Source organism: Myotis nattereri (assembly GCF_964212035.1).
Source record: "Myotis nattereri genome assembly, chromosome: 3".
Classification (NCBI taxonomy): Eukaryota; Metazoa; Chordata; class Mammalia; order Chiroptera; family Vespertilionidae; genus Myotis; species Myotis nattereri.
In genome coordinates this window covers 7,280,605-7,294,881 of record NC_138077.1, presented here as the reverse complement: position 1 = coordinate 7,294,881, position 14,277 = coordinate 7,280,605, and the positions used below count along the sequence as shown (strand labels likewise).

At 57.6% G+C, this 14,277-nt stretch overlaps 1 protein-coding gene across 1 annotated transcript in view; it reads left to right on the top strand.

The window, feature by feature from the left end:
• Positions 1-13,966, top strand: part of TMPRSS3 (transmembrane serine protease 3) — a gene marked incomplete at its 5' end in the record, with an annotated part of 22,420 nt that extends 8,454 nt beyond the window's left edge. Inside the window, 10 exons of the mRNA XM_081088181.1 lie at positions 1-4; positions 400-523; positions 2,604-2,729; positions 3,844-3,887; positions 4,500-4,665; positions 5,278-5,447; positions 7,092-7,187; positions 9,111-9,253; positions 9,910-10,062; positions 12,881-13,966. The exon at positions 1-4 is cut by the window's left edge and continues 113 nt beyond it. Of these exons, the coding sequence (XP_080944307.1) occupies positions 1-4; positions 400-523; positions 2,604-2,729; positions 3,844-3,887; positions 4,500-4,665; positions 5,278-5,447; positions 7,092-7,187; positions 9,111-9,253; positions 9,910-10,062; positions 12,881-12,898 (1,044 nt within the window). The 3' untranslated portion in view covers positions 12,899-13,966. The remainder of the gene's footprint in view (positions 5-399; positions 524-2,603; positions 2,730-3,843; positions 3,888-4,499; positions 4,666-5,277; positions 5,448-7,091; positions 7,188-9,110; positions 9,254-9,909; positions 10,063-12,880) is intronic.
• Between the last annotated feature and the right edge of the window lie 311 nt (positions 13,967-14,277).

Sequence of the window (14,277 nt, the reverse complement as noted above, 5' to 3'; positions counted from 1 at the left end):
TGTGGTAAGGTCCTGCCTCTTTACTGCAGACACAGGAGGAAGTTAGCACCACTGGGCCCTCGCCTTTCCCATCTGTGAAATGGGTCCAAGTTGATGCCAGTGTCAAATTATGTTCTCAACTGCAATCCAACGGGCCCCCAGGAGATCCTGGGCTGGGTTTAAGGGTGGTGGTGTTGCCTGAAGCTTAAACTGGGTTGAGGAGACCCCATGAACAATAAGAGATCCCAAGAGAGTTCAGTGGGTCCAGGCAGCTGGGCGTCCCTGTGAGGGTGGGGCGCTGTGGGCGAGGAGCAGGTCAGACTCAGCAGAGGAGGGTCTGTGCTGGCTGCAGAGAAATCTCTGCGGCGGCCTCAGGGCTCTGCTGGCCACTGACGGTTGTTGTGCTCGGGCGCCGGCCAGTCCGCGTGAGCGGTCAGAATGGCGTGCTCCAGGTGTTCACAGAGGCGGCCTGGAGGACCATGTGCTCCGACGACTGGAAAGGCCACCACGCTAGCATCGCCTGTGCCCAGCTGGGGTTTCCAAGGTAACGCAAGGAGCACCTCCAGGTGATGGGTAGAACGTGAATAGTGGTCACGGTGAGACAACCACTTGGGCGTTTCCAGGGCTGCATCTCCTCTCACACTGCACCCTCATGGCAGCCCCACGAGGATGGACATCACCTTCTCCACTTCAAGGTGTGCAAACCAAGGCCCTGGCACACAAGTGGTGCTCAGGATCACTCAGGAAATGGCATTTCGGGGAGTGTCTCAGGGCCAGGAGAGACTCAGGTGCAAATATGTGATAATGTGATAAAGAGCTTCAGAGATAAGGACAACCCCACCCCCTAGCGTCCCAGGTCTCAGCTATGGAGCAGCCTCCGGCACCACCCCTCCTGGTCCTGGGGGTCACACCCTCATCCCTGCACACACTCCCACGCAGCCCCAGAGAACCAAGTGCAAAAAGTCAGCAGTTTGGTGAAAACACAAGTATTCATAGGAGTTGCCTAGCAACGTGTAGGAGAAAGAACTCTTGTAGTGAAATCTTCACTTTTGGGTGTTTGCTGTTGTCTGTGTGACTTTTTTTTTTTTGCACTAAAATGACACATTTTCTCCTTGGTGCAGGGGCCTCTTTCTCTCTCCTGTCCCTTCGTTTGACGCGATAACTGCCATCTTCCACGGGAGCCTGCATGTCACCGTCCTCTCTCTGCTCTTGATTCTGAGCTCAAAGTGGGCAGGCTCCTGAGTCACACATGCCACATAGGAAGTGAGCGTGGTGACAGGGTGACCTTGAAAACACATCCCTGCTTGTATCTCAGGAAACGGGCTGGGTAAAAGGCTCCCTGCTCTGAATCCTCCAGGACCCTCCAATTTCAAATTTGATTCATTGTGTTCTTAGCTCCTTTCTCCAAAACCCATGAAACCCCAGAGGCCCTCCAGCCTATACCCTTGAGGTCTGCCCCTGTCTTCTCCAGTGACTCAAATCAGCTGCAATTCCAGCTCAGCGACAACAGCCAACACCACCACTCAAGTGCCTACAAGAATCCTGTAGACTTTCCTTATTGTGAACATGCACAGATACAAGTTCCCCCGCCTCCCCCCCCCCCCCACACACATACTCCTAAAGTTGGACCTTCTTTGCCATTGTTCTCCAGGAGGCCTGTTTCCTGACACTTTCACCATGTGCTTGCTCCTGGTGTCCCCTGATGCTCTTCCTCCCATGTGTTTATCTCTCTGACAGGGACCCATGCCCACTCTGGGCAGACTGGGAAATTATTCTCCCCGACCTATTGTTCTTGGGGTGCTCGGCCTCCCGACTTTGGTGCCCACCTGAAGCACCCAGTTCTATGTTCTGTTCCCTCTGGGGCTTGCTTCAGGCCAACCAGAGGTCTGTGCAGTGGAATGTGTCAGGGGTCCCACCCAGCTGCATCAGGAAGCGGCCCTCCCGCCCAGGTGCCCAGAGCCTATGCTCATGGGTGGAGCCAGAGGGCCCTCCGTTCCAGACTCCACCAGGTTTAGAATGGAATGCCTTGATGAGTTGGCAAGAGGAAACCATTGATGGTTTACGGGGACATAGTGACATCCCCCTGGTGTACCTGTAATAGTGCGATTTGGGCACACTGATTATTGGGGGAATACATGGCGATGTCCCCCAGTAGGAAACCTGTGATGCTGTGACTTGGGCACATTGACAGTTTGGGGGGTACACTATGTCCCCCGTAGGATACCTGTGACATGCGTACATGACAATTTGGGGTACACTATGTCCCCAGTAGGATACCTGTGACATGCGTACATGACAAGTTGGGGTACACTATGTCCCCAGTAGGACACCTGTGATGTGGGTACATGACAGTTTGGGGTACACTATGTCCCCCGTAGGATACCTGTGATATGGGTACATGATAATTTGGGGTACACTATGTCCCCCGTAGGATACCTGTGATATGGGTACATGATAATTTGGGGTACACTATGTCCCCCGTAGGATACCTGTGATGTGGGTACATGACAGTTTGGGGTACACTATGTCCCCAGGAAGGTGCCTGTGATGCTGGGACTTGGGCACAGGTTGGTGTGGAGCATGGAATGAGTTTCACGCCGCATCTGTTTCCAATGTGCTTGTAGCTACGTCAGTTCAAAGACCCTCCGAATGGACTTGCTTGAGGAGCAGTTCCAAGAGGACTTTGTTTCCATCAACCACCTCCTGCCAGATGACAAGGTGACGGCTCTGCACCAGTCGGTGTATTTGAGGTGAGCGCCAGGCAGGCCGCTGTACGGCGGCGCAGCTCCGCCAGGACACAGAGGCACGGGAGCGTTTCCTCCGAGCCACGGTGGGCTGGCCGCGTGGTTAGGTGGGTGGGCACGCTGGCTGCGAGAACCTAACCCCAAACCAGCAAATGTGGCCGGCAGAGGGAGGGAGGAGGGAGGGGGAGGAACAGTGACGTGCACGTACGTCTAACCACAGCACTGTACCTCACACAACAGGGGCTCCCGTGTGTTTCGGGGAAGGAAGGAGGGAGGGAAAATTAAAAAGAAGAAACATTTTTGCTCACAAAGTCCTTTAACATGTACCATGTACATTTCTTGTTCCTCAAAGTCAGGAGGAAGGTAAGATGAGGTGTCCCTAAATGACACCAGGTGCCTGAAGCTTAGAGGGGTCACCTGCCTGGTGAGAGTCAGGGTTCTGAACCCAAGTTCCGATGCTCTCCCTGGTGCCTGGACCAAACCCCCGGAGGAGAGTGTCCTCTGCTCCAGGAAACAAGCTTGTCATCCTGTCCATCCTGTAATTGACAGGCACCCTTGGGCACACACGCAGTCTGTAGGGACAGCCTGTTTCATGGCAGGACTGGGACTCTGACAGCAGGAAAGTTAGGAAGGGGTCCGGGTGGATTACGAGAAAAGCAGGTGCCACTCCCACCCACCCACGCAGAGGGATGCCTGCCAGGCCCAGGCAGCCACAGCTCTGCTCCAGGAGTCCTGGCCTAGGTGTGTGTCCCAGGTTTCAAGGACTTCGTGCCAGGAGAGCCTGCCACCCATCTAGTGGGCACTCCAAGTCCCCCGGGGGCCAGCGAAGAACATTGGGGTAACCGTGACGTAGAGATGACCCCGGTAGATGATTGCGTGACAGAACGCATTGTGCGCCTGACCATCAGCTCCGCAGAGCTGAGCAGTGCTCCACGCCATTGCCTGCACTCCTGCACGCTGCCGGTGCTTTAGAGGGAGCCTGTCACACAGGCTAAAACTCTACCCTGTATTCAAGAGCAGGGGAATAGAGTTTATTTTTCTTTTACCCCAAGATTAAGTCAAAAATGTGCATCTCACAGCCTCGGGTATTTGTCACTAGCCCACTCTTTCTCCACTTTAGGGAGGGGTGTGCCTCGGGGCGCGTGGTCACCTTGAAGTGCACAGGTAAGAGTTTTAGAAACGCAGAGGCCAATGGAAGCCCGAGCTCGCTTGCTGATTCCCCCTCCTCTCCTCCTGGGAGTCCCCTCCTCCTAGGGGCCCTGTCAGCCCAGTCTCACCTGTCAGGTGGGGGAGGCGGCCCAGAGTGACTTCTCAGCAGCAAACAGGACCATGGGCGCGAGGTCCTGCCACTGTAGTGGCTCCAGTGGCCTGACTTCCTCCTCCTCCTGCCCCCCTCAGGCCCACCCCCAGGCGGCCGTCCTTCTTGCTGGTGGGGGCGGAGGGCCAGCATTTGGCTGCAGGGGTTGGGTCTGCAGGAGTCAGGCAGGTGCGAGGGCGCCTGTGTCAGGGAGGAGGGGCGATGGTAGGCTCCCCATGCTCCTGCTGTGCATTCCTGGGGGAGGGGTGCCTCCAGCATCGGGCTCTTTGCTCTGATGGACTCTCCCCACTGTACCCCCACGACACCCCACTTGTCCCACGTCTCGGCGGGCCTGTCCCCACCCCTCACCGTGTGCCTCTCCTCCCAGAACTCTCCGGGGCTGTGAGCTCTGTGAGGGGGCAGATGGCAGGGGAGGAGGGAATGTGGGACGGACCCCCAACCCCGTTCTCCCCCGGCAGCCTGTGGTCTGAGGATGGGCTACGCCGCGCGCATCGTGGGCGGAAACATGTCCTCGCCCGCGCAGTGGCCCTGGCAGGCCAGCCTTCAGTTCCAGGGCTACCACCTGTGCGGGGGCTCCGTCATCACCCCGGTGTGGATCGTGACCGCTGCCCACTGCGTTTATGAGTGAGTGCTCCGCCTCCTGGGAGGGGTCCAGTCCCGGCCGCGGGGGGACCGGGCGGATTGGGGTGGTCAGCGGCAGGTCCAGGAAGCAGGCAAAGGGACCAAAGTCACACCCACGTGGAGGGACCTTCCCTCCTCGCCGTGGACCCATCACCGTGGGCTGCGGAGACCTCAGGCCGCGGCTCTCACAGAAAAGATAGGACGCTCCCACGCAGGAGGAAACTGGGACGTAAAGGTCTTAGACCCCCGTTGCTGGTCACGGTGGACCCTGTGGTGGCCGAGAGGGTGAGACAGTGCAGGATTGTGGGGGCAAAGAGTCCCCCTCAAGGGAGGTGAGCAGAGGAGAAAACCACAGAAAACACTCGGCTATTTTTGCTCCCTGTTATTTTTGCTTCGCTCAGAGGTGCAGGGAGGGAGGCCGCTGCAGGACACGCGTGGCGGGGAGGGGAGGCTCTGTGCTTCTGCAGGGCAGGGGGCTGAGGTGGGTTCGAGCACAGGCAAGCAGGGCCGTACACACCTGCCATCTCCCTGGGGCTGGATCTGGGGACACCTGAGCCCCCCCCGGGTGAAAGGGGCTGGACTGTCCCTGCTTTACCTCCCAGTCTTTCCTTGCAGCCTGTACCTCCCCAAGTCATGGACCATCCAGGTGGGCCTCGTCTCGCTGCTGGACAGCCCAGCCCCCTCCCACCAGGTGGAGAAAATCATCTACCACAGCAAGTACAAGCCCAAGAGGCTGGGCAACGACATCGCCCTCATGAAGCTGGCGGGGCCGCTCACCTTCGACGGTGCGTCCAGATTTTGTTATTCGGTGGCTCGCATGGGTTTCAGGAGAATCTGTAGTTGCTTGTGGGGGCCTCTTTAGGACACTGCTTTACAGGCCTTGTCAGGTAACCCCAACATCTGACTCACTTCTGTGTGGGCAACAGGCATCTCTCTTCTCGTCAAAGTGGGCATTTTCCTGGTTCCTGGTATGATGAGATGCTTCCGTATTCAGGACTCCAGGCTGTTGTGCTAGGAGACGCTGGGTCCCACCTGCGTCTTCAGTGTCGGCAGGTGGTCACCCAGTTCAGGTCACCGTGGGCTGCGGTGATGTTAACTTCATTTCAGAGCCTCTGTGGTTCTACTTTAATCAATTTAGTTTGTCGGGTCCCCTGGGGCTCCGACTGGTGCCATTTTCTTCCTGTGGTGCCACCTAGACATAAAAGGGACTTGCCCCAGACAGGCCACCCGGTGCCTCTAGGGGTGGAAGGGGCCTCTGGCCTGTGGGGATAAAGAGCTTTCTCTGCCCAGTGCTGGTTGTGGCGAGGTCCCCTGCCCGTGTGCCACCCACCTGCCCAGGCTCTTGATCCTGGTGAAGAGAGGAAGTGCGTCCCAGGCCAGCCAGCGGGTGGTGGCAGGTCCTTCCTGTAGGCATTTCCTTACGGTTTGGAAGATGCTGGGCATCTTCGGCTCCTGAAATACTCAGAAACCTCTCACGGAGCTGCTCTGTTTCTCTACGGGAGGTGTCAGGATGTGGCCGGTGGAGGTTACAGAAAAGCCACAAGGGATGGAACTTTCAAACTTTTTGAAGCTGTAAACAAAGCCTCATGAGCCCACTCCCAAATCAAACCTCCCTCCCCCAGGGGTACAGCAGCGTGGGGTGCAGGCGGGGTGATGAGCAAGGCCCCATACAGGAGCTGAACGCTGGCACCAGACCAGCGGTGGCAGAGTCAGCAGCGTGCTGACTGTAGGGCACATGTAACACTGCACGTGACACAAATCCTGCCAGAGAAACAAAGAGAAACTGTAATGGTGGTGCTCGTTTGCAAATTATTATTAATGATGTTTGATTTATACAAAAATGAGGTGCCAACGCTGGTACTTGGATAAAATCAAAACAAACCCTCCCTGTAGTCTCTCTCTACCTTTCCATTATTGGCGTACCCAGAAGGCTTAGCACATCTCAGACTGTGTTCACGTGAAAGCCCCGTGACAGCCGTGGCCCTGACTTTGGTGGAGGCTTATGTGACACAGCCCACATGGACAGGTGAGCTGTGGCCTCCAGGCATGTCAGGAGGGACAGGATACTCATGGAGGGATGTTCTGTAAAGCCAGGTACCCACAGTCTGGACCAGGAGTGAGTAAGCTGTGGCCCATGGGCCAAACTTGACCCCTGGTCTGTTTTGTAAATAAAGTTTTATTGGAACACAGCCACACCCACTTGTTTACCACTGCCTGTGGCTGTTTTTATGCTGCCGTGGCCTGGGTGCATTTGGCCCTTTCCAGAACATACGCTGCCACAGTCTAGGCTTGTTTCGAAGTTGTAGGGGTCTGATCGGGGAGGGGGTCCCTGCTCTGAGCTAATGGCTTTCAGATGACCTTGGTCTTGACCTTTCTTTGGGAGATGGTTAGCGCCCAGATGTGAGAGCTGTTGTTTCCTCTTTAAACAGAGATGGTCCAACCGATTTGTCTGCCCAACTCCGAAGAGAACTTTCCTGATGGGAAGATGTGCTGGACGTCGGGATGGGGGGCCACTGAGGAAGGAGGTCAGTGGCCTGGAGGCCAGATTCTGAGTCCAGGGAGCCCGGAAGGAGAGGGCTGGGGTAGATGTCCACACCGACACGTCCCCCTCCCATGTCCCATCCTGATGTTCTGTGGGACACCCACATGTCCCTGCTGGGGTGCGAGTCAACTGCTCCAACAAATGTAGTCAGCCGCCCTTGGCATTCCTCGAACCACGGAGGCATCGCTCCGGTCTCTGTCCCGGCCTTCACATGGCCTCCCGCCCCTGTCTCAGCTCCCCTCTCCTTCCTCTTAGAAGAGCAGCAGTCGTGGAGTGAAGGCCCACCCTGATCCAGGAGGGTTCCATCTTGAGACTCTTCCTTAATCACACCTGCATGGACCCGATTCCAAACAGCCTAAGGTTGCAGGTGGACATGCTTGGGGGAGGCACCATTCAACCCAGGAGAGGGGGTTCAGTGTTTCCTCTTGAGACTTATTAGCTGCATCTGTCCCCTCCCGAGTGTCCGAGGCACCCGGGGTTTGCCCAGCCCCAGAGGCCAGTCCTCCCCACAGCGCAGGGTCTCGCCCCTGCAGCTGGCCACGCCTTCCTGCCCACAGTGGACGCTTCTCCCACAAACGCTTTGAGCTTTGTTTCCTCGCGTCCCAGGGGCTGAGCAGAGCGATGCGGTCCTGCCTGTGCTCACAGCAGCCCCGAGCGGGCGCTGTGCTCCTGCCCACTTTGAGGGGGACAGTCAGGTGCTGAGCACCTTGCTGGGGCTCACACGACCAGGTGGTGGAAGGTCTGGGATTGTGTTTGTGCTCCCCGCCCACGGCCCTATTCGTGTTGTTATTCATAAGCTTGGAGTGCCCATCAAGGATCCTTTCATTGTCTTCGCTGGGCCCTGTGTACCGAGTAGGGACAGGTTCCATCTCAGCCCAAGCTCATGGCCAGGCGGTCCTCACTGCGGGGCTGGTGGGCATGTGAGCAGATTAGGGAAGCCCGTGCAGAAAGCACGGTGTCACTCACACTCATGGAACAGTTAAAGTGAGTGTTCTGGGGCACGCAGACCCACACCGGTGGATACAGGCTATAGGAATGAGAACGGGGCTGCCCCACTTAATGCCTTTAAAGCATAAAGATAATGCGGTTTACCAGCAGGTTAAGTTAGAGGGCATCAGTCTTGGGTGGGTGCTGAGGCTGATCCACGGCAGGTGCGTTAATTTTCTGTTGCTGCTGCAACAAGTGACCCCCATTCTCTCATGGTTGTGGGGCCCGGAAGTCCTGCATCGGACTTGGTGGGCTGGGATCAAGATGTCAGGAGGGCTGCGATGCTCCCGGGGGCTCGGGAAGAGTCAGCTCCCCACCTTTTCCAGATTCCAGCGGCCGCATTCCTTGGTTTGTGGCCCCTTCCTCATCTTCACAGCCAGCAGCCCAGCACCTTCCATCTCTCTCCTCTCTGACCTCTGCTTCCACCATCACACGCTCTCCTTTGACCCTTTCAAGGATCCTGTTATTACACCTGGGGTCCCCCTGGAGAGCCCAGGATCCTGTCCCCATCTCCAGTCTGCAAAGTCCCTGTGGCCATGTAAGGCGACATGGTCATAGGTTCTGGGGGTTGCACCGTGGGCACCTGTGGGAGGACATTTTTCTGCAGACCACCCCAAAATTCCTCCAAGAGCTGTGTGTGACCCTCACAAGCCTCAGCCTCCCTTCTGCGTGACCTGGGTTGTTCTGAGAACAAAACAGCCTGGTGTGGATCAAATGCTTGACCCAAGGTAGGCCCTGGGCAGGTCCATGGTGGTGGCAGTTGCTCCTCCCTCCTCCCATGTTGGTCCGTGTAGGGAAGCGGATGGCTCTGCCATTGAAGTGCCCGTGGTGGTAGGTAGCGTGCCCCTGGCTCTGGTCCCCACCCCGGATGTGTGCCCTTTGAGTTCCCACTGCACGTCCCCCTCTTCCTGTGACACAGGCGACGCCTCCCCGGTCCTCAACCACGCAGCGGTGCCTTTAATCTCCAACAAGATCTGCAACCACAGGGACGTGTACGGCGGCATCATCTCCCCCTCCATGGTCTGTGCCGGCTACCTGAAAGGCGGAGTGGACAGCTGCCAGGTAGGGGCCCGCCGTGACCTCCAGGGGCCGTGGCTGTGGACAAGGCGAGGCTGTTACGGTGACCCAGCCCATGGGAGAGGCCACTGCCAGCATCTCCCTGTGACTGACTGTAGAGCAAATTTACAGGCCTGGGGAAGAAGTTTGCTCGAGATAGCACGCCCTTTCCCGGCCAGCCCGTGTTTACCAGCTCCCACTCTGCCTGCATGCTGGGCGGGAGGAGGGGACTCAGGGATGCTACCTTCCCACCCCGGTTCTCAGAGTTTGCAGGGGGACCAAAGAGGCGGGAGGCCGGTGGGAACCTGTGAAGAGGGGCCTCCAAAGCCACAGTGGGTGAGACCCCAATTCTGCCTGGGTCCGGAGGTCAGCTAAAGGCTCCGGCCAGGCGGGCCCTCCCTCTGAGAGCTCTCTAGGGTGCACACAGCTGCCTTGACCTCCAAGGGCTCAGTGTCTGCTGGGAGATGGCTGGGGGCTCCATCAGAGGGACAGGACCCACTGTGAGGAACGCTGAGTCAGGTCCGGAAGGGCTGCCGGGGGAGCGCAGCGCCAACCTCACGCTGGACTTTGTGGTGCGGTGACCGGGGAATCCTGCGCCAGAACCAGGGACAGCCATGCTGGGGCCTGCTCTGTGGCCCTTAGTCTCTTTGCCTGCTGTCTAGGGAGACAGCGGGGGACCCCTGGTGTGCCAGGAGAGGAGGGAGTGGAAGTTGGTGGGAGCGACCAGCTTTGGCATCGGCTGTGCGGACGTGAACAAGCCCGGGGTCTACACCCGCATCACCTCCTTCCTGGACTGGATTCACGAGCAGATGGAGGTGGGTGCAGTGCCCGCCCAGCTCCCGCTGGTCCCTGTCAGCCCTCTATGACTCCAGTCCTGCTATAGACAGCTAGGGGTGAGCCATCAGTTGTTGATTCGTCAAGCAGTGACTTTGTGGCTCCTGGGTGTGGGACGTGAGCAGGGTGGGCACACATGGGTGACCGTGCCTCCACCAATCAGGGAAAGGAAGAGAAGCAGCCAAGAGTGGGGAGTCCTTGGGGATGGGGACAAGTAGAGTGGGCATGTGTGTGGAATAGCGGGTGGATGAGGGCAAGACAGGTCGGGGAGGACCCCCATGCCCACTGAGGGGGTTGAACCTTGCCAGGGGCCAGGGATGGGATGGAGAGTCTCTGACCAGGAGGAGCCTGGGCAGCTCTGTGCTTGGGGGGCCTCCCTGGAGGGGACCTGGGAGAGGGAGACAGGTCAGTGAGGCTGTCTTGGAGGAACGGGTGGTCAGGGGGAGCCCTGGAGAAGGTGGGGAGGAAGGAGGAACACCCCCAGAGAAAGGAATGGAGACTCCAGAGGGACAGGAAGCAGGTGTGCATGTGGGGAGGCTGCAGGGAGGTGAGGCCAGGCCGCACAGGAGCCTGGGAAGCAGGGCACCTCCACCTGTGGCCACTCCGCAAATATTTGCTGACTCAATCTCAGACTCTGAGCCCCACAGCACGCTTTGGACCAGTTTCAAAGAAGTCGTTTTCTTTAATCGAGACAATGTTTGCGTGACATAAAGCCAGTCGTTTTAAAGTGAGCCTCCAGCGGCATTAGCGCACTCAGAGCTGTGCGCACCTCTCTAGTCCCAGGACATTTCACCTCCTGCAACAAGACCTCGCTAAGCATCAGCCCCTTCCCGCTCCCTCCGCCTCTGGCATCCAGCAATCTGCGTTCTGTCCATGCGGACCACAGGCCTTCTTAAAGAAGCCTTCTGACTTGAAACAATGGGCTAAGAAGGACATCAGACCTTTCATGTGAACCTGGGCGTTAATTTCCTGTCTTTCTTGGGAATTTTTGCTTGAAGTGAGAAGTTCCGTAGCAGTTTCCTTTGTGCAAGGCCCAGGCCCAGGCCTGGCACTCAGCCTGCTGTGCATCCCAGCCCTGCTGCTGTGAGCTGCGCCCTCCGCAGGTGCCCACAGTCCTGCCTCAGTGCCCACGGGGGAGGGGGGCTGGGCAGGGCAGTGAATGCTGGAAGACAGGCCCTCAGGAAGCATCAGCGGGTTGTTCACTGGCAGGTTGGCCCCGCACTAAGCTCTGTAGCACAAAATTCAGTCCAAACCCACCAGCCTCTCACCGAGTGTCAGAGAAGCTGGAGGAAGGAGCACTCCTGTCCTGCAGTGGCCTCGATGGCCCGTGAGTGGGAGCCTAGGGTGTGGACAGCAGTGTGGGCCTGGTGCGTGGAGGGCAGGAAATAGGAGCAGGTCTGAACTCGCCCACAAAGCCACGGAGGAGCGCCCTCCACAAGGCTGCACGCAGGGGTCTGAGGGTCCGTGTGACAAGCTGCTGGTAAAGAAAGCTGAGCCTGAAACAGGTACCAGTGGGAGAAACCACCTCCCAGTCCTCATGCTGTGGAGGAGGCTGGGGTGGGCAAGGCTGCTAGCAGGGGTGCCGCCCGAGGTCCCAGCAGCATACTGGCAGGCAGGTCCTGGGACCCTCCTCATATTGCAGGTGAGGGGACCTGCCGAAGGCCCCAGAGCAGGACTCCAGCCCCAGGACAGGCTGCCTCGCAGAATCGGCGGTTCTCCAAGGTGGGGGTGCCCAGGACTCGCCCTGGCTGTTTGTGGACATTGACGCCCCCGGGGCCCTTCTCCAGGGGGTGTGATCAGGGTGTGGGTAGGGTCCTAGTGATCATGATGCCCAGGGTCTCAGGGCCCCTGTGAGAACACATTTAGAGCCATGTGCCTCCCCATCAGGCTTAGAAACGGCTTCCACTCTCTATGACGCTGGGAGAGCCGTTTTGTCTGTGACAGATGGATCTCTTGATGCCCCAGAGCATCTGAGCTGCCTCTGGGCCACTGAAGGCCAGGGTGAGACTCAACCCCCCCCTTTTCAAATTAAATATATTTTTATTGATTGATTTCAGAGAGGAAGGGAGAGGAGAAATAGAAACACCAATGATGAGAGAGAATCTTTGGCTGCCACCGGCATGGCCTCTACTGGGATTGAGTTTGAAACCTGGGCATGTGCCCTGACCAGGAATCGAACACGACCTGCTGGTTCATCGGTTGACGCTCAACCACCCAGCCACGCTGGCCGGGCGAGACTCTCCCTTTTGCAAGTCTCTCTGCAGGTGTCCCCGGGGAAGACTGGAGAGGCTCCCCTTCCCAGGAGAGCTTTGCGGATGGGCAGGAGGGGTCTGCGTTTTCAGTTGCCCCTTTGGAACATGGATGTGAGGGCCTTCCCAGAGCTCACATATCTTGAAGGGAATTGTTAGCGGATGGGACTGCCTGCTGGAGCATCATTTCATCCTGCGGTTTTTCTCTGTCTCTTTGGGGCTTAAAGCAAAATTGCTCTGACTAGGCTGGGACTCAGGAACATGATGCTAGGAGCTGCGAAGGTCACGTGGAAACTCCAGAAAACATCTGGGTTGGTGATGAAGGACACAGGCGGGCAGGCTGGGAGGCGCCCCAGGCGGGAGCTGTGTTACACTAGCCTGTGGTCCGTGGGCAGCTGGCAGCCTCCGCCAGCAGAGGCCGCTCTGTCCCCGTTAATCGCAGAGAACAGCGGCGGCTTCACTCGGTTAAAATGCCGGTGCCCACTCCATCCTCATGGGGAAGGGATGACAGAAAGCGCTGAAAAGATAACACGCACGTTTCTATTTCTAGAGGGACTTGAAAACTTGAAGAGAAAGGGGACAAGCCACCACGCTGAGTTCCTGCCACGATGGAGACATCCCCGTCCCTCCACGGATTCCCGGCTGGAAACTTTCACGAGCAAATGCCTTCCGTGCTCGGCTGGCTGGCACCACCAGCAGAGCCAGAGGCGGACCATCTCTCCACCCAGAACAGTTTGCTTCTAACGCCTCTGACGAGCCACTGGGGCGCGGGACTAAAATGACCTGGAAGTGCCTTTCTGACCTTCACTGAGAAGTGCTACCCTTTCCGACGTGTCGATTAGGTTTTCTCTGCAGCAGCCCTTCAACACGAGTGACAACATAAGCAAGTCCACATGCAAAGCCATGGGCCCAGCACGGCGGGGGCTGTCACTGTAGATGCCCCTGCCCACACGTTTTATCCCCAGGTACCAGAACCAAACCCACGTTTCCTGCCTGTGGGAACGCAATCTCCCAGGGATTAGTTTAAGGCTTGTGTCTGCTCGGTCCCGTAGCACTTGGCGCCTGGTGTGTCCTTGTCCCATGCTTCCCAGGACATATGCTCTCCCAACGCAGTGGTGAGTGGGAGCTTGTCTGAACGTGTACCGGCTGCTCGTGTAAACTGAAACCACACCCCTGGTTGATTGTAGAGGCTCGGCTGCTTCATTCTGATCTCTTCTATGTACATGGTGGGCCTTGCGTGTTTCTGTTAGAACAGGTTTCTCAGCAGATCAGCACGGCCTCAGATTCTATCACGAGACTCAGAGTGAGAAACAGAGCAGTGGGATAAGCCAGGGCCACCTCACCGGCACGGCAGGTCCTGAGGCCAACAGAGCAGACAGTCACGTGTCATCAAGAGGCCAGAGGAGCCCTGGCCAGTATGGCTCAGTTGGTTGAGCATCATCTGGTGCACTGAGAGGCCGCTAGTTCAATTCCTGGTCAGGGCACATGCCTGGTTATGGGCTCGATCCCCTGTAGGGGGGCATGCAGGAGGTAGCCAATGGATATTTCTCTCACATCGATGTCTCTCTCTCTCTCTCTCTCTCTCTCTCTCTCTCTCTCTCCCCCCCTTCTCTCTAAAATCAATTAAAAACATATTAAAAACACCTGTGGGTTTTTGTTTTTTTTTTAAAGAGTGCTGAAAGCTTCCCTACCTCTCTGCAGCGTCCTGTTAGCCTGCCGGGTGCCTGCAGCGGTAGAGCCCCTTCCTGTTACCCACACAACCGTCATCCCATTACACACACAGGTCGCTTGGTGAGTCACCTCTGGTGCTTTCTCACAGATGAATTCACGAGAAGGTACACGTGCTCCTTTGCCTGGAGGCAGCAGTGGGGAAGGTGGGCGAGTCTCTCGGCAGCAGGGGCCCAGAGACCGCCCCCCAGGAGGTCTGCGACGGAGAAGGGGATGGAG